We start from the raw sequence: 20,229 nt of genomic DNA, 5'->3' as shown, positions 1-20,229 counted from the left end.
GGTTTCCTGACTTCTTAAAAAAAAAAAATCAGCTCTCCTTAGGGAACTTCTTGGATAATGGTGCCTGATAGTAGTTTCCCTAGATTTCCCCCACAATCCTCCGTGTTCCTATGTTTAGCAATTTGTTAGAATAAAGATGGCCATACATTCTCTGCTGCTCTGCTCATCGGAAGGTGAAGACTGTTCTTCCTTCCCATGAATCCGGGCTAACTTGTGACTTGCTTTGAACAATAGATATGGTAGAAGTGATACAGTGTCAGCAATGACTCTGGGAATTATGATGCCTGGAATCTTTCTTTTTGCCCTTTTGAATCCCTGAGCTACCATGTAAAGAGGTGCTGGTATTCTGCTAGCAAGACCATGTGGAGAGAGACACTTGCTCACCCAGCCCCCAGCTATCACAGCACCGGAGTGAAAACTGTTTTGCATTTGTAGCCTTAGCTGGGCCTGTATGAGTGACCCTGGGGAAGACCAGAACCGAATTTCAGCTGAGCCAAGCCCAGATCGCAGAACTGTGCTTATTTGATCTTTCATGGCTATTTGAAGTCATTAAGTTTTAGACTTGTTACATGGTAAGAGACAACCAAAACAAGCAGCAGCCCTATTTATCCTTGCTGATGAGAGCCAACCTCCGCCATCACCATAATATTCTATTTGTCCTCAAGTGCTAGAGAGACATCTCAGTCTCTCACTCCATGGCACTGTTGTGTTTCCTGATGGAAAATCCCGTTGGGTGGTAAAATCTGTAAATCAACAGAGCCCCTAGCAGCAAGAACAGAAGCAAGAATTATCAGAATTGGTGTTAATGAGAAAAAGTACATCTACATTCACTTCTTTGCTTCTGGGCATTTGCGTTCCAAGTATAGACCCAGAATACGTTTTGGGGGGCATATTTCAAAGCTGGTAAAATAGCTCTCCAGCTTATGGAATTGGTATCCTTCGTCAAACACCAAACCTGAGTTTTCCTTAGGCCATGCCCATTTCATGCGGATGCTGGTGGGAAGGGAGTGTCTTGGCATTCAGTCCTGTGATAGGTGTATTGTATGGCTATTGTGTTAATGCCCTCAATTCTTCACTCCTGCCTCTATCCATTCCCTTTATCACATGGCCTTAGTGATGTGGTGTGGATAGGCAGCCAGCTAGGTCCGTCTAAGTGAGCTGGAATCCATAACAGTCCTGCAGCTTCTAGCTGTAAATCAAAGATACCCACCTTCCCAAGATGCCTCCATGTCTCATCTGAGACCAGGAGGGGGAGAAGCTGTGAAGATATATGGATATTAAGCTCCATGAGAAGTTTATGGAGGTTTCATTAACTTTCTAGATGGCTTCATGCATGTGAAGGCACCACCCTCTACTGCATTCAAGAAACCAAAAATGGGGGAGAGCTCTCTCTTCACTGCAGACCATGGTTGGGATGCTACTCTAGTTTATTCTCCCCGCCCACCCCATGAACAATCTTCTGGCCTACTCATGACATGTACTTCTGCATAGGATGCACCCCAGTGTCACATGTGGATGTATTTTCTCTCTCAAAATAAAATAAATCCTGTTTGTACCTATGTAGGCTACTATGTCTCCACTTAGAATTTTCCTTTCTGTGTGATTAGCATTCATCTCCTACGTGTGGGTTATCTTTTCCATCCCCAGTGACTGGCTTTGGCCAAGAGTTACAGTATGTCAAGTCCAAGTTGAGGCCTCAAGAGGCCTCCTGCTCTCACTTGCTGTCTTGCACTTCTGCCATACCATGAGGAGGTAGTCTACTCATCCCAGAATGACAAATGTGGGTAGGAGCCCTGCAGCTCCAGCTATCACTGGCCTAGATTATCTAACAACCAGCTATCTCCAAGACATAAAGAAATCTGGACAAGATAAGTAGAGCTGCCTGGCCAGCCCTAATGTGACCTTAAATGTTTGAGCAATGAGCACTGAGGGCCCACTGGGGTTTTGAGTTTGCTTATTTCTGCATTGGCATAACTGATTAAGTGCTGTGTATGGCATATAAGTGGTATGTGAGCCATACAGGAAATCCATAGATGTTAAGAGGCTGGCTAGCATGAAAAGAAAAATCTGTATCTAGGATAAGACTCATTCCATTGGATAAACAGCACTGGCCTATTGATGATGAAATGGGTCTGGAGGGATCAGCCAGCCACCACACATCTGGTCAGTGGGGAGGATACATGGATATTAAGCTCCATGTGAAGTTTATGGAGGTTTCATTAACTTTCTAGATGGCTTCATGCACGTGAAGGCACCACCCTCTACTCCATTCAAGAAACCAAAAATGGGGGAGAGCTCTCTTTTCACTGCAGACCATGGTTGGGATGCTACTCTAGTTTATTCTCCCCGCCCACCCCATGCCACCAGTTCTTCATTCAACATCCACTAGTTCTTTTAAGGTTTGTCAAAAAGTGGGTTATCTATTATAAAAGATACCCAAGGGCAAGTGGTTCAGACAGACTCCAAAGGGCGCTGGCTGAGGTATCAGGAACCAAAATACCATCTGGCCATTTTGTTTCATCTCCTTCCAGGTCTTTTTGATTATCGGTATACTCAGCCTCAACCTGATCAGAAGGACTGGAGTCCATGACCATCTCTCTTGAGTTAGAGTAAGGGACACAGCAGTTACAGGTTAGGTATGATCCAAGCATGGTGTTTGTCAGTAGTGATTCAGTTAGCAAAAACCTACACTGAGGGCCGGCGCCGTGGCTCAATAGGCTAATCCTCCGCCTTGCGGCGCCGGCACACCAGGTTCTAGTCCCAATCGGGGCGCCGGATTTTGTCCCGGTTGCCCCTCTTCCAGGCCAGCTCTCTGCTATGCCCCAGGAGTGCAGTGGAGAATGGCCCAGGTCCTTGGGCCCTGCACCCACATGGGAGACCAGGAGAAGCACCTGGCTCCTGGCTTCTGATCAGCGCGATGCGCTGGCTGCAGCACACTGGCCACGGCGGCCATTGGAGGGTGAACCAACGGCAAAGGAAGACCTTTCTCTCTCTTTCTCTCACTGTCCACTCTGCCTGTCAAAAAAAAAAAAAAAAAAAAAAAAAAAAAAAAAAAAAAAAACCCAAAACAAAACAAAACAAAAAAACCAAGAACAAAACAAAACAAAAACCTACGCTGAGAACCTCATCATTATAGAATTGCAAATATGGTTAAAAATTATCTGCCAAACTCCCTGAGATGGTAATTTGTTAAATTGCATGGGATGTTTCTGGGCGGTAAAGTCTGATTAGTAACTAAATAGAGTTCCTGGGGTAGGCATTGTAGCACAGCAGGTTAAGCCACTGCTTGGAACACCCACTTCCTGTATCAGAGTGCTGGTTAGAGTTCCAGCTACCCCACTTTCTGATCCAGCTTCATGCTAACGCACCTGGGAAGACAGCAGATGACGGCCCAAGTACTTGGGTCCTTGCCACCATGTGAGAGCTCCTGGATTTGGTCTGGCACGCCCTGGCTGTGGTGGTCATTTGAGGCGTGAACCAATGGATGGAAGATCCCTCTATCTCTTCCTCTCTCTGTGGAAGGAAGGAGGCAAGGAGAAGCACGGGAAGGAAAGGGATCATTAAAAAAACAAACAAAAGTGGAGCTTCCTGAGAATACACCTTTTAATTTCAGGCAAGAGTTAGGAACAGACACCTTACAAAGATTCTCAGCCATAAATAGCAGTTTACGTTGAGGGGTCGTGAGCCCTTAATGTTTGAAAGAATCTCGTATTTCCAATTAAAAATTCTCACTCAGGGTGGATGTTGTGGCATAGCAAGTTTGCCAATGCTTGGCCCACATCCCGTGTCACAGTGCCATTCTGGAGTCCTGGCAGATATTCCTCTGATCCTGGGAGGCAGTAGAAGATGACTCAAGTTCTTGGGCCACTGCCACCCTCATAGGAGACTTGGATAGAGTTCCTGGCTCCTCACCTCAGCCTGGTCCCTCCCAAGATATCCCTCCCCAGGGATTTGGGAAGTGAACTAGTGGATGGAAGATCTGTCTCTTTCTGCTTTTCAAATAAAAAAACTAAAAAATACTAGTAACAAAAACTTGGGCAGGGGCTGGTGCTGTGGTGTGCAAGGTAAGCCTCTACCTACAGTGCCAGCATCACTTATGGGCGCTGGTTCAAGTTCCAGCTGTTCCACCTCTGATCCAACTCCCTGCCAGTGCACCTGGGAAAGCAATATAAGATGGCTCTAGTACTTGGGCCCCTGCACTCATGCAGGACCTGGGAGAAGCTTCTGGCATCCGTCTGGCCCAGCCCTGGCTGTTGCAGCCATTTAGGGAGTGAACTAGTAGATGGAAGCTCTTTTTCTTTATCTCTCCTCCTCTTTCTGTATATCTGCCTTTAAAACAATATTAAAAGAAGAAAAAAAAAAAAACCCTTGGGCAGTCACTTAGTACAGTGGCTGATTTGCCACTCAGGATGCCAGTATCCCTTATCAGAGTGCCTGGTTTAAGCCTGGCTTCTCTGCTGCCAATCCACCTTCCTGCTAATGCATCCTGGAAGGAGCAGATGATGGCTCAAGTGCTTGGGCCCCTGCCACCCACATGGGAGATGGGGATCTTGCTCCTGGCTCTTGCCTTCACCCTGCCCTACCCCTAGTTGTTGTAGGCATTTGGGGAGTAAAACAGTGGATCAAATTTCTGTCACTCACAAAACTAAAATATACTGTGGTTATTATCAAGTTTAAAAACACTACTGGAATAAATGTCCTAACTTTTTAGGTGCAGTTAAAAATGTGGAATTGGGGGCTAGCATTGTGATGGAGAGTATTAAGCCTCTCTACTTGTGACACTGGCATCTCACATCAGAAGCTGCTTCTCAGCCAGCTTCATGCTAATGCACTTGGGAATGCAGCAGATGATAGTCCAAGTACTTGGCCCCCTACCACCCATGTGGGAGACCCAGATGGAGTTCTGGACTTCTGGCTTCAGCCTGGTCCAACCTCAGCTGTGTAGCCATTCAAGAGATGGAAGATCTTTCTCACTCTTATCTCTCCCTCTCTCTGTCACTGTGCCTTTCAAATAAATAAAAAAAAAAATGGAATCAAGAAGTATTAAAAGGTCCCTCAGAAATAATTGTTGAAATATGCAATACTTCAAAATAGAGTATCAATCCAAACTTTTTTAGATCTAAGGAGGCACTAGCTTTTTGAATTTATAACTTTAGCAAGAAAACCCTATTTTAAAAAAGATTTATTTGAAAGAATTATAGAGAGGATAGAGAGAGGGATCTTCTATATGCTGATTCACTCTCCAGATGGCTGCAAGCCAGGAGCCAGGAGCTTCATCCAGGTCCCCAATGTGGGTTGCAGAGTCCAGAATACTTGAGCCATCTCTTTTTTTTTTTTTTTTAAACAAGGAGAGTTAGGCAGTGAGAGAGAGAGACAGAAAGGTCTTCCTTCCGTTGGTTCATCCCCCAGATGGCTGCTGTGGCCAGCACGCTACACCGATCTGAAGCCAGGAGCCAGGTGCTTCCTCCTGATCTCCCATGCAGGTGCAGGGCCCAAGCACTTGGGCCATCCTCCACTGCACTCCCAGGCCACAGCAGAGAGCTGGACTGGAAGAGGAGCAACTGGGACAGAATCTGGTGCCCCAACTGAAACTAGAACCTGGGGTGCCGGCGCCGAAGGCAGAATATTAGCCAAGTGAGCTGTGGCACCAGCCAAGCCATCTCTAACTACTCTTCCCAGGCCATTAGCAGGAAGATGAATCAGAAGTGGATGGACCTGCTGAGACACGAAACTGAGCCCATACGGGATGCCGGCATCACAGGCAGCAGCTTTACCCACTATGTCACAATACTGGCCCCCAGGAAACCATATTTAATAATCCCAGACACTTTAAATATGGACAAAAAAGACTGAGAAATATCATAATTTTCACTTTATTTTTATTGTTGACACCATTACAGATAGAACAATCACAACCATATTAACAAACCAAAAACCTGTGCACAGAAACAAGATGAAAAAAATCTATCACGATGTTAAGCACACGGTCTTTGGCTGGTGAAAATATGGATGAGTTTCTCGTCTACGTTTTCTCAAAGTTTCTATAATGAACACGTACTGCATATATAATGGAAATACATGTTAATAAAGGTGGATTACAAAAACACAATTATAAAGACCACCCAAGGAAACTGAAGACAAAATACTTAACTATAATCCCACAACCACACAACTATTTTTTTATTTTCCATATTTCTTCCCATCTTTGATACACATACTTGTCATTAACACCCTAATAATCACAACTGGTTCACAGGTCACAATGTTAACAATAGTTGATTCTGGGTGTTGGTAATATGGGTGAATTTTCTTCTACTTTGCTGAATTTGCCAAGATTTTCTATGAGTATGTATTATATTAGCAATGGAAAATTACATACATAAAATTTACTACCGAAACACCAAAGATTATTCAAGGAATTTGAGACAAAATATTTAACCATAATCCCATAATGGTAATACTGTTTTAATTATTTTCCACATTTCTTTTCATTTTAGACTTTACGTACACATATTTAACACTGTTAGAATCACAAGCTTGTGCACTTTAACAAGATGGAGGAAATAGATCAAGATTTTAACAGTAGTTGTTGGGTGTTGGGAATATGGGTGAATTTCTTTTTCTTCTAATTTTACTGTGTTTTCTAATTTTTCCTCTGGGTATCTATTATGCTTGTGTTAAAGACATACATAATAAGCTTTGTTATCAGGATACTACTATAAAGAACATTTGAAAAAAATTGAGATTAAAGTATTTAACGATAATTCTACAAAGGTTAACAGCTCTTTTGAATACATATTTGACACAGTTATAATCATAAACCTGTGCACAGAAACTAGAATAAACAAGATGCTGCAGAGTGTAACTGCCTTTGGATGGTGGCGATATGAAATTTTTTCCTCCAATTTTTCTGAATTTTGATAATTAGTTCAAATTGTGTTCACAATGGAAACATGATCATAAACTTTTTAGTAACACTACCATAAAGAACATTCAAGGAATTTAAGAAAATAATGCTCAACTATAAGCCTACAATAACACAACAGCTTTTGACTATAAGCATACGTTTTTAAACAGTTATAATTGTAGTATAAATATAATTTTGTGTCCTGCTTTCTCCACTTACTATTCCTGTAAATATATTTCTACACTGCTACATAATTCTTCATGATTATCATTTTTAAACAGCTGCATAAGAGTCCAAGGACACATTTACTTAATCATTCCCCTATTGTTTGGCATTTCAGTTGTTCCTAATTTCTCATTAACCTAAGGCTGGAATGGACACACTGACTTCTTGGCAAGTGACTTTCTGAAAAGGGTCTACTGATCAACACTGCCAACACTATTGAACCTACCAAGCTTAACTCACGGTATCAACACTGACTCCCTTTTCCAGAGTCCTCTTCCAACGCAGTGCCTCACTCCCCATTTCCCCAGATGTTTGTCCCAACCTTGGTCTTCTTATGCAGCTGGCCCTCACGTACATCACACCACCAGAAACGTCCCTTCTTCCAAAGTGCCCAGGACACCCCACTCAGTTCATTCCCACTAACCTGGCCCTCCGACCCTTGCTGCTGGTGTTTTCTTTTGTCTGTCTCCTCTCCCTCCTAGGTCTGCTGAAACGTTAGGACTCCCTTCTTTGGTTTAGTCATTGTTGCTTCTTGCTCATTTCCACAATCTCCCTAGACTTTGGCATTCCCTGCAGTTTTCACACTCCCTGTGAGCCCTAATCCTAAAGATCTAGGGGAGTAAGATTCAGACACATTTCTCCCCAGAGGGTTATTTTAATTTTGCTTGCTCAAGTTATCTGCACTTATCTTTTGTTCACTTACTCTAGAGATCCACTTTTTTTTTTAAAGATTTTTAAAATTTTTAAATTTTTTTTCAGCCAACTCAAGGCCAAAAAATTTCTTAATATAGCCATTATGTGAGGGAAAGGGAAGCAAAACAGCACAGGTGGTCCACAGAAAAAGACACAGGGGTTTTCAAAACCTCAGGCTTGTGAGGTCAATTTGTGATTAAGAAGAAAGCTGAGGCGATCAGACAAACATGACACTAATGGATAGCTTAGAAATACTTGGGAGGGCTTAAAGGAACAGATGACAACGAAACAAATTAAGGCTGCTGGGAACCTGAGTACATGTTAAGCTGGGGTTGACTGTAAAGAAAGCTTTTTATTTTGTTTTCTGTTTTTAAATTTTTTTTAAAATGCAAGTTAGACATGGGGTAAAAGGATCTGACAGGTAAAGAAGAGGACAATCAAGTTTAGTGATAGAAAGATCTAAGGATACTAGCTCCTGGGCACCCAGGGTGCAAACTAATTGGTGGCAGCACATTCCTACGCCACACAGGCGATCCTAGCCACGTTGCTACTTGTCACTTAAGGCAGAAGCGCACAGCAGAAGCGATGAGAGGTCATTAGCCTGCATCCTTATGTACAGCATAAGAGTCTCTCTTGCGGTTTTCAACCTTCATTAGGCACTACTGTGATCTAGTGATGGTTGCAACCCATTCTTTAAAGGCAAAGATGTAAGATTTACAGGGAAAAAGTTCAGGTTTCATGAATTCACTATTTAACAAACACTGAGCCTAAAAACAAAGTAAAACAAGAAACAAACTTGTAATATTTTTGCATGAGAATCACTGGAAAGTACATACAATGTGGTAACTGTGTAATTTGGGTCACGAAACACCAATTCTCATGTTGTAAAGGCTTACACGTTAGGTTCCAAGGTGTGAGTGCAGACAAAATGGCTGCAGAAAGAAGCTAAAAGCACTTCTCTTTTCAAACAGCATGGTAAGAGATATGCTATCTTTCATGCCTACACCTTCACAAGACTATTAAGGGTAAGGAACAAAACACGATTACTCAAAAAGATACCAACAGTGTTCAAATAATGCACAATAAATCTTTCTGAAGATCTAAGACACTTAGAAATATATTCTAATTTGTTGCTCTCTTCCTCCTCCAAAGAAAAAAATCAAAAAAACTAGAGTACCAGGTAAGGTACCTTTGCACAGTAAACTTTAATTGTATATCATATTAAATCCAAATATATGTGATCACTGTTTTGCTACGTCTCGCTATTTTATATATACCCTAGGAAACATTATATATAGGTTAAAAGAGCAGCATTACAATTGTCGGGGGCAATCTCTGTGGTCTTGAATATTCAGGGTTTTCCTCAATCTGCTTACTTGGATGAAAAGTTAAGCTTTGTACTATGGCTCTCCCACAGGCAAATGCTGATGTCTGATTGGGGAGAGCTAAGATTGAAAGTCTCCAGTCATTTTTCAGTCTGAGTTATCTGATGTTAAGTCAGTCATCTCTATACTAAGGTAAGTTTCATAATGAGGTTATTATAGGTTGGTCTGAATACTCTGTGGTGTGATAAGGTTCAAGTTCTAGGTGAAGGTTTTCCAGCCTTCACACTCAGCCAGTGTGAGTGTTCTGGTGTCTAGCAAGGGACAGGCGGTCATTGAAGAGCTGCCCACAGACATCACATTTGAAGTATTTCTCGTCAGCCTGATCGGCCCCACCTGCGCTGGTGCTGGTGCTGGTGCTGGTGCTGGTGCTGGTGCTGGTGCTGGCGCGTTCAATGTAGCCAGAGCACTCTCCAAAGGCATCTGCAGGCTCAAATACGATCACACTGGCGTGAGTTTTCAGGTGCTCACCAAATGCTGCACTGGAAGTAAAGGTTTCTGTGCACTCCTGGCAGTTGTAGTATGGTTCTTCAATCTCAATCTCTTGATCTTCACCTTCCTCTTCCGGGTCTTCAACCCCTGCACCGTCAGGCTCATCAGCATCCCCCTCTGGCTCCTCCACTCTTTCTTCTGGGTCTTCAATCCCTACCCCGTCTGGCTCGTCAGCATCTCCCTCGGGTTGCTCAGCTTCTCCAGCCTCTCCATTTGGCTGCTCAGCCTCTCCATTTGGCTCTGCAGCTTCTCCATCTGGCCCCTCAGCTTCTCCATTTGGCTCAGCAGCCTCCACCTCTGGCTCAGCAGCCTCCACTTCCGGCTCCGCAGCCTCCACCTCTGGCTCCGCAGCCTCTACATTTGACCCCTGGATCCGCAGAACTTCTTGTGGAACGATGACATTAGCTTCAACTGCCTGGGCACTGTCGTCATCATCATCATCATCGTCATCTTCTTCAGGATGAAGCTCCTTGTGTTTAGTGAGGACTGTGCTATGAACAAAGGACTTCCCGCAATCTTTGCATTCATAGAATGGTATAGCTCCTTTGAGAGGCTCAGTGAGGAATGAGGTATGAGTGAAGGAGGGCCCATAATCATAAGGCTCATCTTTATGAACCTTTATGTGATGATCCCCAAGTTCTGAGGCAGTGAAGAAGCATTCTCCACATATTGTACATTCAAAGAGCTTCTCTTCACTTTCACTTCCCTGAAACTCTGTGAGGGCTAGGCCTGACATGATGGCTTCCTCAGCCATCTCGCTCTGCTCCAGTAACTCATCCTCCCTATGCAGTCTCATATGCTCATTAAGGGCAGAGCTATGAATGAAGCCTTGTCCACACTGAAGGCATCGAATGGCTGACCCAGCAAGAGCGGGATTCCTCTCTGCAGCCCGATTCCTTCGTGGCTTCACAGGCAAGAGAGAAATAAAACCATCATCACATCCCTTCAGGGCATACAACTGGTCTTGCTCATGGACTCTCTGATGCTCAAAAAGGAATGAGCTATGAATAAAAGATTCTCCACATTTTGGGCACTCATAGAGCTGTTCTCCTGTGTACTCTCTCTGATATTCACTGATGGAATGGGTGTGAATTACAGAATGCGTGTACTCACGACTGTCAACGAGACATTTTGTGTTTGTGCTGTGGACGTTCTGATGGTCAGTGAGGTCTGTGAGATCCACAAAGCCCAGCCCACAGTCCTGACATTCATAGATTGTGTTGTCAGGGTCATCCTTCTGAGGCTCATCCAAGTCTGAACCCTGAATGACAGCATCTTCAACTGTCTCCTCGCCGTGGGTCTCCTCGCCAGGAGTCTCCTGGCCACGGGTCTCCTCGCCAGGTGTCTTCTCGCCGTGAGTCTCCTCGCCATGGGTCTCATCAGGAGTCTCCTGACCACGGGTCTCCTCATCAGGAGTCTCCTGACCACGTGTTTCCTGGCCAGCAGTCTCCTGGCCACGGGTTTCCTCGCCAGGTGTCTCCTGGCCACGGGTTTCCTCGCCAGGTGTCTCCTGGCCACGGGTTTCCTTGCCAGGTGTCTCCTGGCCACGGGTCTCCTCCTCAGGTGTCTCCTGGCCATGGGTCTCCTCCTCAGGATTCATCTCCTCAGGGGTCTGTTCACCATGGGTCTCCTCTCCATGGGGTTCTTTGCCACGGGGCTCCTCACCGCGGGGCTCCTCACCATGGGACTTCTCTTGAGCATAGATTTTCTGATGTGTACTAAGGTTGTTGCTGTTAGTAAAGCGTTGCCTGAACTTAAATTCATTGCGTGCTTGTTCTTCAGCATATTGCTCTTGGGCATAACTTGTCTGAGGATCAGTAGGGGCCAAGCTGCGAATGACAGACTGTTCATAGTTTTTACTTCCAGAGGGCTTCTCTCTATCGTGAATCTTCTGGTGCTCAGTGAGGTCAGAGATACGAGCAAAGGACTCACCACACTCCTGACACTCATAGAGCCTTTCTCTAGGGCGAATTCGCTGCAGTTCCCCAAAAGGTAGGGAATGGATTACAGAGGTCTCATTGCTCCTATGCTCAATGTACTTCTTTTTAGCACGAGCTTTCTGGTGTTGGCGGACACTTGAGCTTGGGACAGAAAATTCGCCATCCTGTTTCAATTCACTAGATCCCTCTCCAGCAAGGCTTTTTTGAGGTCTGACATAGGATACACTCTGTAAAACAGAGTCCTCATGACTGTTATTCACATCACTTTCATAAGGGTTCTCTCTGGCAGGAATCTTCTGTCGCTTATTACTAAGGTCTGAGATATAAATGGAAGATTCTCCTCTCTCATCACATCCACCCAGATCACTTACAATGTGACGTTTCAGAGGCCTGGGAGCAGCCAAGCTGTGGATTACAGATCTCTTGTATTCTTTTCCTTCATAGGTGTTCCCTCCAGTGCGGATTTTCTGATAGCTGATAACATTTGAGCTCTGAAAGGTAGACTCTGCAATCACTTTCAGTTTACTGGGCCCCACTGCAATGTAGCTTCTCTGAGCTGCCGTAGAGGCTAAGCTATGAATAACTGACCTCTCATATGGTTTCCTCTCATAGACATTTTCTCTCAGGGGAAATTTCTGGTTCCCACTGGGGTTAGAGCTGATAGTGAATGCCTTCTCCTCCTCTTCATTTTCAGGTGGTCTTGTTATAGTATGGCTCTTCTGAGATTCTGTGAAGGGCATGTTATGAATGACAGGTTTCTCATACCCTCTGCTTTCAAAGAGGTTCTTTCGAGAATGAATTTTCTGATGCTCACTGATGTCTGAGCTCAGAAAGGCATCCCTGCCATCTGTAAAGTCATATAGCTTCTCCTTAGTGTAAGTTTTCTGACGCCTTTTAAAAGACTGACCAGGAATAAAGGTTTCCTCACATATCTTACCCTTGTTTTCAAATGGGTTTCCTCTAGTATGGATTTTCTGATGTTCTCTCAGAGAAGAGCTATGAAGGAAGGTCTCCCCACACACTTTACATTCATAGATTTTCTCTTTACCATACATTTTCTGAAACTCATTAAAGGCTGAGCTGGGCATAAAGGCTTCTCCACGCTCATGCTCACGCTGGCGCTCACGCTCATTATCTTTGTCATCACTGAAGTTCCCTCTACCATGGGTTTTCTGATGCTCAATTAAGGCAGAGCTATGAAGGAAGGTTTCCTTACACACTTTGCACTCATAGAATTTGTCTTTGCCATAGATCTTCTGAAGCTCACTGAAGGTTGGGCTAGGCATAAAGGCCTCCTCATATTCCTGATCATTACTTTCTGCAAGATACTCTCTAGCATGAATTTTCCGGTGCTCAGCCAGAGTGGCGCTCTTATTGAAAGTTTCCCCACATTCCTTACACTCAAAGCGTTTCCCTCCAGCCTGGCTTTTCTGAACCTCACTGACAGCCACACTGTGAATAAAGGATTCGCCATACTCATACAGGTTCTCTCTAGTGTGCATGATCTGGTGCTCAACAAACTCTGAGATGACGCTGAATGACCTCCCACACTCATCACACACATACGGCATTGCTCCAAAGTCAGCTGGCTGCGACCCAGAGAAGGACGAGGAGCTGATGCTGCTCAGGCTGCTCATGCTCAGAGCTTTTCTCATCTCACTACCGCATTCAAAGGGCTTCTTCCTGGCCCTCTGATCCCAAGTCGAGCCCTTCCCATCCGTGTCAAAGTGATAGCGCCTTTTTCTTTCAAGAACTCTCCTTCTAGACACAAGGTTTGAGTTAAATCTAAAACCTCCCCTAAATTCATTCCCTTCATAACCCCTCTCCTGAATCACTGATTCCCTCTTGGTGAAGGAAACATCCTTCCAGCTTTCATCTGACATCCTGGGGAACCTCTGTGGACGATCAGTTGACTCTCTTGCTCTTCCTGATTTGGAGGCTCGTGACACGTCCTTGATGAATTTCTCCATTATCACCCCATGGGAAGATTCATCTTCACAAATTCCACGCCGGTGGGTTGATTTTTTGGCTTCAGGAATAGTTTTCAGGCCTAGAAAGAAACCCCAAATATAAATATCCCCTAGTCCCCAAACTTATATAAAATGACACCAGAACTTGGAGAACAATTTCTGTAATGTTGGGGAATGTAAAATGTAGGTTCCTTGGTATGTATCTCACTGGTTGTGTGGCTCATGTGTAGGATGTGTAGTGCTTACCTCGACTGGTGCTTGGGTAGGCACTTCTCTTGGACCTTGAGGAGTGGCCTTGCGTCATGTGGGAGTGGCCATCATCTTCAGCAAGCTGCACTCCTGGTCACACACAAAACAATATGATGGCTCAAGTTAGGGACCAAGACTCATCACCATAAACTGATCTCTGTCTTTCTTTGAGCCACTAGCCCATGTCCAACGTTTGGATGCCTTTCATAAGATCCATTCCTTAACCTGGTATTCTGCATTTTAACTAATTCTCCTGATTCTACCTAGAAATTGGTACACAGACCAGAAGTAATCCTGAATTCAATGCATCTTCATTTAATTTTCCTTCTCATTAGTACTTCTTAAGTCTTAATATACTTTTTCACTGGCCTCCATGGTTTTCCTCCTACCTCTTGACTATTCTTTTTCTACCTGCTGTCTTAAAAATGGAGCTCCTCGAGGCTTTGCAGCCTTAGACCTGCATAGCCAACTATCTACTGCCAATTTGGGCTAGATGTCTTTCTGGGGAGTACACACAGGAGCTCAGGAGCTCATTTTAATTGTGTGTTTAAAATTCTTCACTGTCACAACTCTAGAAAAAGTATCAACTCTTGTGGCAAGAGTCATCACCCTGTTTGCTCAAACCCTATACAATATATTCCTCACCCAAAGTCAGAGAAATTTCTTCAAAATTCACCTCATCATTGACTTCCTTGTTGAAAATTTTCAAAGGCTTCTAACTATATTTCAAGTCTAAATACATTAACATGGATTCTTAACATCCTGAAGCTTGAAAAGAACAAGGTGACAAAATGCTCCAGTGACTGGGCAGGAAGTAAATGTTAGAATCAGCTAGTTACCCAGAGACAGCAGCTTTCGGTAGTTCTCCATGTTATCCTGGATTGGATTCTGAGGTTTCCTGTCCTCGTTAAGGTCCATGACATTCTGGTATGACTCAACATCCTAAAATAGCAAACACATACCTCTAAGTGGAGTCTATGCTCATGATTGTCCAAAGGGAAAAGAAAAATGTTGGCGACATGGGAGCTACATATATAAAGTTATATAGGAAGTGCTCACAGGATTTGGGGTTCTGAGTGATCCAAGTCAAGTGTTACTAGGGGCCTACATCGTACCTACCTTGGCGCTACACTCTGAGGCAGATCCCAAAGACGCATGACACATATTCCTTGCCCTCATGCAGCTTATAATTTGGTTGGAGAGAAAAGACTCGTGAAACAATTAGAGAACAATAAACAGTAAATTGGGGTACAGATAATAAGTGCTAAATGGGTTTCATAGAGGGACAGCTCAGGATAGGCCTGAACAGTGAGCAAAGGTTTTTTCAGAGGACCTCAGATGGGGGCCCTAGGCAGAAGGTGAGATTACGGCACCTACAGAAGGAGATTGGTAGGAAAACTTAAATCATTAAATCTCAAACACGTAAGGGATACTTAGGGAACAGAAAGAAGATGCAATTAAACAGACGTATGGACAGATATGTGTTTTAAACTTCCCTCCACAATCCTCTACTGCATAGAATGAGTAAACTGTAGGTCCTTCTAGGGTATAAATTTCAAAATAACCCAAGAATAACCATAAGCACCAAGGGCCTTTATTTTATAACTGCCCTTTCTGTTTTTAATAGATATTTCCATAACACAGAAATTGAAAATTCCACACATTACTAAGAATAGCCTGCTCTGCAGGAACCTAAGGGCTCTTGGTGCAGGGCTGCACTTATCCCTGATTTTGGTGAGTTGTGGTCCGGGGGAGGATGGCACTGAGGCTGGGAAAGAGACTTGAGGAAGGAGATGGTGCCACGGGAAGCCCACAGGCTTTGGAGCTGGAAAGAATTCTAGGGCCAAAGGAGGATCACACTATTTAAGGGCAGTGCAACCTTGGGAACAGAAATCTTTCTGAGCCTCAGGTTCTTCATCTGTGAAAACAGAAATAGGAGCATCTCTCTTGCAATATCATGGGTTAAAATTTTCTGCAATGTAATGTGCTGTTTAAGTTTTAAGAAAGATTATATAAAGAAAATACAGATGTTGTGATACTAAATTTACTCTAGTTCTATAGCTGCAAAGAGGGGTGTATGTTATAGTAACATGAAAAAAATGTAGCAAAAAACCACAACCCCACAATATGTGCAGAATAAGATGCATCTCTAATTGAGAACGAACAAGAGGCACAGGCATCATGGTTTCATAAGGAAGCCTCATTTATGCAAATACAAAAATCCAGGCATTAAATAGCAAAAACAACAGCAGAAACTAGGAAAGGCAAGAAAATGAAGCAGTTTCAGAAATGAAGTTCTTTCAAGGTTAGAGCTAATTTCTGGGTCAATAAACAAGCTACAAAAACTCAGGAGCCACTGTGATGGCACAAATATCATCTCATGAAGCCAAGCTGCATTTCACAATGAGCCTGTCTCATCTTACCAGAGGGCAGGATCCACAGGAGCAGAAGCATTGCATTCAGGCTGGTAACAGTGCCTCCTGAGGACTCGGCACTTGTTTTTTATGAGGACTCAAAGAGTGGGTGGATGCACAAGTTTGTTTGTGTTCCTCTCAGAGGAACTCAGAACCCAGAACTTTACATTAAATGAAATCAAGAACTTGGGAGGGGGGGCCAGCACTGTGGCATAGTGAGTAAAGCTGCCACCTGAACTGCCGGCATCCCATGGGTACTGGTTCGAGTCCTGGCTGCTCCTCTTCAGATCTAGCTCTCTGCTATGGCCTGGGAAAGCAGTAGAAGGCCCAAGTCCTTCTGGGAGACCCAGAAGAAGCTCCTGGCTTCGTATCAACACAGCTCTGGCCATTGTAGCCATATAGGGAGTAAACCAGTGGATGGAAGGTCCCTCTCTTTCTCCCTCTCTGCCTCTGCCTCTCTGTAACTCTGCCTTTCAAATAAATAAATAAATCTTTTTTTATTTGAAGGTAGAGTTATAGACAGTGAGAGAGACAGAGAGAAATAAACAAATTTTTTTAAAAATTCTGAACTACATTTCCCCTGTGAAAGAATAGAGGATGCTCTGACTTAAAATTAAATAACTATGCATGCAGGTAGCATTAAAACAGTTGTTCACTGGGTGTTTGTAATTAACAGCTACAAGCAAGTCTGACTGGAAGAGATGTTGCTCTGCACAACATAATCTTCACAGCATGACCTACACAAATGAACACTTAAAGAGATTTACACGTGATGCCAAAGGATGATCAGAAAAATTTGATTTGTATACTCGCACAATGTACTTTTTGTCATCTGCCGCTGCTGTTTCTACTATGCTCAATTAGTAGGCATCAGCAACTTCCAGGCTTTTGGACTATGCAGACGTGAGACTTGCTTGGTTGCCAATTTTTCATATATTGCCAAAGAACATCATTTAAAAAGCAAAACAAGACAAAGTCCAACTACCAAGACACTAGTGACCAGGCTTGCCCATGCCTCTCTTCATCTCCCACCTCCTCCCTTGGTGGCCCAGCCAGCCTGGCCTTTGTCCAGTTCTGCTCCAGAGGCTGTGCCAGACTCTCCCTAATGCCTGAGGTCCTCTCCACTCTAACAGCTAACCCAGTTCACTCTTCGTCCATGGCATATCAAGTGTTATTGCCCTGAAGGCATTGTCTTTCAATCCAAACCAAAATCCCTGCTACATTTTCTTGTTAACCCCCTACTTTTCCTCTAGCACTCAGAACAACCAGCAGTTATACCCAGGACACGCATGTTTATTTGTGCACCCGTCAAAAGCTCCTCAGGGCCAAGACCCAATCTACCGTGGTCACTGCTGTACTCATGTCCAGGCCAAATGTCTGAAGTAGGGGACAGATGCTTAACCGGCTCCTCTCTTATTGCTGAGTCCCCTTGGCACCAGGATCTTCCTGCAGACTTTGCTGTGTCAAAGACTCCTCTCCTCCTTCTTTAAGGACCAGCTCAAATCTCACAGCCTGGTTTCCTTCACCTAGCTCCCCCTCCTACACTGCCTCTTAATGGCTGCCATAACCAGTAAGACTCACAACGTGCCTCCCATGTGTCAGGCAGCACAGTAGCACTGTTTATGTGTGTGTGAATTTCACTGACTCCTCACAGTAGTCCTGGGAGGCAATCACTACATCCATTTTACAGATGAGGAAATTGAGGATTCAGCTTAGTCAAGTGATTGGTCCAAGGCCACACACATAGCAAGTGGCAGGGTCAGGCTTCAAGCCTAGCTCTTGTCAGCTCCAGAGCCTTTGCGCTCCCTGGCAAGTCTGTTTGCAGCCCTGTATCTTTCTTGGCTTTCTCCTGAGGACCAGAAAGATCTCCAGAATCACTCTGCTACCCTTTTCCTAGGCAATAACCAACTCTGCCTTTCAAATAAATAAATAAATCTACCTAGTGATACCTATACCGAGGGGGTAAGACTGCCTGACTTTTACATGAATGAATCAATCAGAAAACAGGCAGCAGCAACCTCGGCTGCTTAACACTTGTTAAGGACAGGGATGGGCCCTATTCTCCTTACAGGGAGCAAACAGGGACCCTTTGCCTTGCGTGGGACTTTAGGGGACAGATGAACACATCACCTGGGGAAGAAAGGCATCTTTGCCATGAAATGAGGATGGCATCTCCAGAAAGAGAGGAAACCAGAGCATACCTGGGATGGGGGCTCATAATCCATTGAGTCCCTGTCATCTTCTCTCTCCATTTCAAAACTTGTTTTTGCCATCACAGGAAGGGAAAGATCTCGCTGAAGCAGCCCTAGGCAGAGAAAAGGGCAATGAGAGAAAGCAAGGCCTAGCCCAACCTGGCGGTTCCCACATTTTCCCTGAACCCAGTGTGTATGCATGCGTGTGCATCACCCAGCAGCCCCAGAACATTCTAGAGCCAGGGCAGAGCCAGGGTCTCCCCTCATTCTTCTGTTTGTACTCTCGCAGGCTGCCCTGACATAAGGGTGGGTCTCGGCATAGTGCCCACTAACCCTATATTTCAGTTACTGATCCTCAGTCTCCTCAACTGTGGCGTGGACAGGGGATCAGAAGCTTCACCATGCAGGGTTTACTGCTCTGTACAGCACTTACAGCATCATGAATTACTGCTAAACCACAATTTTAGAGGGCCCACTACCTACTGCAGCATCCTCCACGCCTAGAAAGAACAAGAGATGATTTTGAGAGTATACATTATCAACAACACACTGACATGACGACTGCTGGTTCTTTCCCAGCTCTCTTCACACAAATAAGAAAGCCTCAAGCCAGGCACTCAGATGCACCACTTTCCTAACACTTGCACACAGAGGTGAAGAGTGCTCCAACTTAGTTCACATTGTTATGATGTGTTTATTTTTCATTGCTTTTTAAACTTTTTTAAAAGTACTAAAACTTTGGCCGGCGCTATGGCTCACTAGGCTAATCCTCTGCCTGCGGCGCCAGCACCCCGGGTTCTAGTCCCAGTTGGAGTGCCGGGTACTAGTCCCTGTTGGGGCGGTAGTTCTGTCCCGGTTGCACCTCTTCCAGTCCAGCTCTCTGCTGTGGCCCAGGAGTGCAGTGGAGGATGGCCCAAGTGCTTGGGCCTCTGCACCCCATGGGAGACCAGGAGTAAGCACCTGGCTCCTGACTTCGGATCGGTGCAGCGTCGGCCGTGGCGGCCATTTGGGGAGTGAACAAATGGAAGGAAGACCTTTCTCTCTGTCTCTCTCTCAGTGTCTAACTCTGTCAAAAAATAAATAAAAATAAAGTACTAAAACTTTTATTTAAGCAAAAATACATTCAAGAACAGAATACTCAAAAATCTAACAGTATTTTATTCTGAAAACTAGTATGGTAAGAAGGGTAATCTGAGAATGTCCTAAGAGGTTCTCATTAGGTATATATAACGTTTTGATATGAAGCTATTATAGACTCATAAGTTAATATAACAATTTCATTACACCTTCTACCTATGGTGATTTATACTAGTCTTTAATTTTTGTAGTAGCACTCTTATACAGAAACTTCTAGTAAAGAGAAGAAAAAATGTGGGATGAACATTTGACCTGGAGGTTATGATGCCACTTAGGATGATGTCCCATCCCATATCAGAGTGCCTGGGTCCAAGTCCTCACTCTGGCTCCTGATTCTAGCTTCCTACTAATGTACAACCTGAAAGGCACCAAGAGATGGCTCAAGTAGTTGGGTACCTGCAACCATGTTGGAGACCCAGATTGGGTTCCTAGCTCCTGGCTTAGGCTTGGCTCACCCCTTGGCTACTATGGGTATTTGAAGTGTAGAACAGATAAGAACTAACTCTCTCTGCCTCTCAAAAAAGTGTCAGCTTAAGAAAAATAATGGTAGAGTAATATAGGTGAAAAAAGGTATATATGGGAAAAAAAACCTGCATAGATGAGACTACAGTATGGAAGTCTTAGACCA

General features: G+C 44.3%; 1 protein-coding gene across 26 annotated transcripts in view; it reads right to left on the bottom strand.

Moving 5' to 3' along the window:
- Positions 1–5,862: 5,862 nt before the first annotated feature.
- Positions 5,863–20,229, bottom strand: part of PEG3 (paternally expressed 3) — a 60,131-nt gene continuing 45,764 nt past the window's right edge. For all 26 annotated transcript variants that reach the window (XM_051837183.2, XM_051837196.2, XM_051837198.2 and 23 more), the window contains 4 exons: positions 18,474–18,577; positions 14,698–14,800; positions 13,856–13,948; positions 5,863–13,689 (listed from right to left, as the gene is read on the bottom strand). In XM_051837183.2, coding sequence (XP_051693143.1) covers positions 9,437–13,689; positions 13,856–13,948; positions 14,698–14,800; positions 18,474–18,577 — 4,553 coding nt within the window. In that variant the 3' untranslated portion in view covers positions 5,863–9,436. The remainder of the gene's footprint in view (positions 13,690–13,855; positions 13,949–14,697; positions 14,801–18,473; positions 18,578–20,229) is intronic.

This window comes from Oryctolagus cuniculus, chromosome 18 (genome assembly GCF_964237555.1).
Source record: "Oryctolagus cuniculus chromosome 18, mOryCun1.1, whole genome shotgun sequence".
NCBI lineage: Eukaryota > Metazoa > Chordata > Mammalia > Lagomorpha > Leporidae > Oryctolagus > Oryctolagus cuniculus.
The sequence above is the reverse complement of the archived record's forward strand: the minus strand, read 5'-3'. Positions and strand labels throughout refer to the sequence as shown.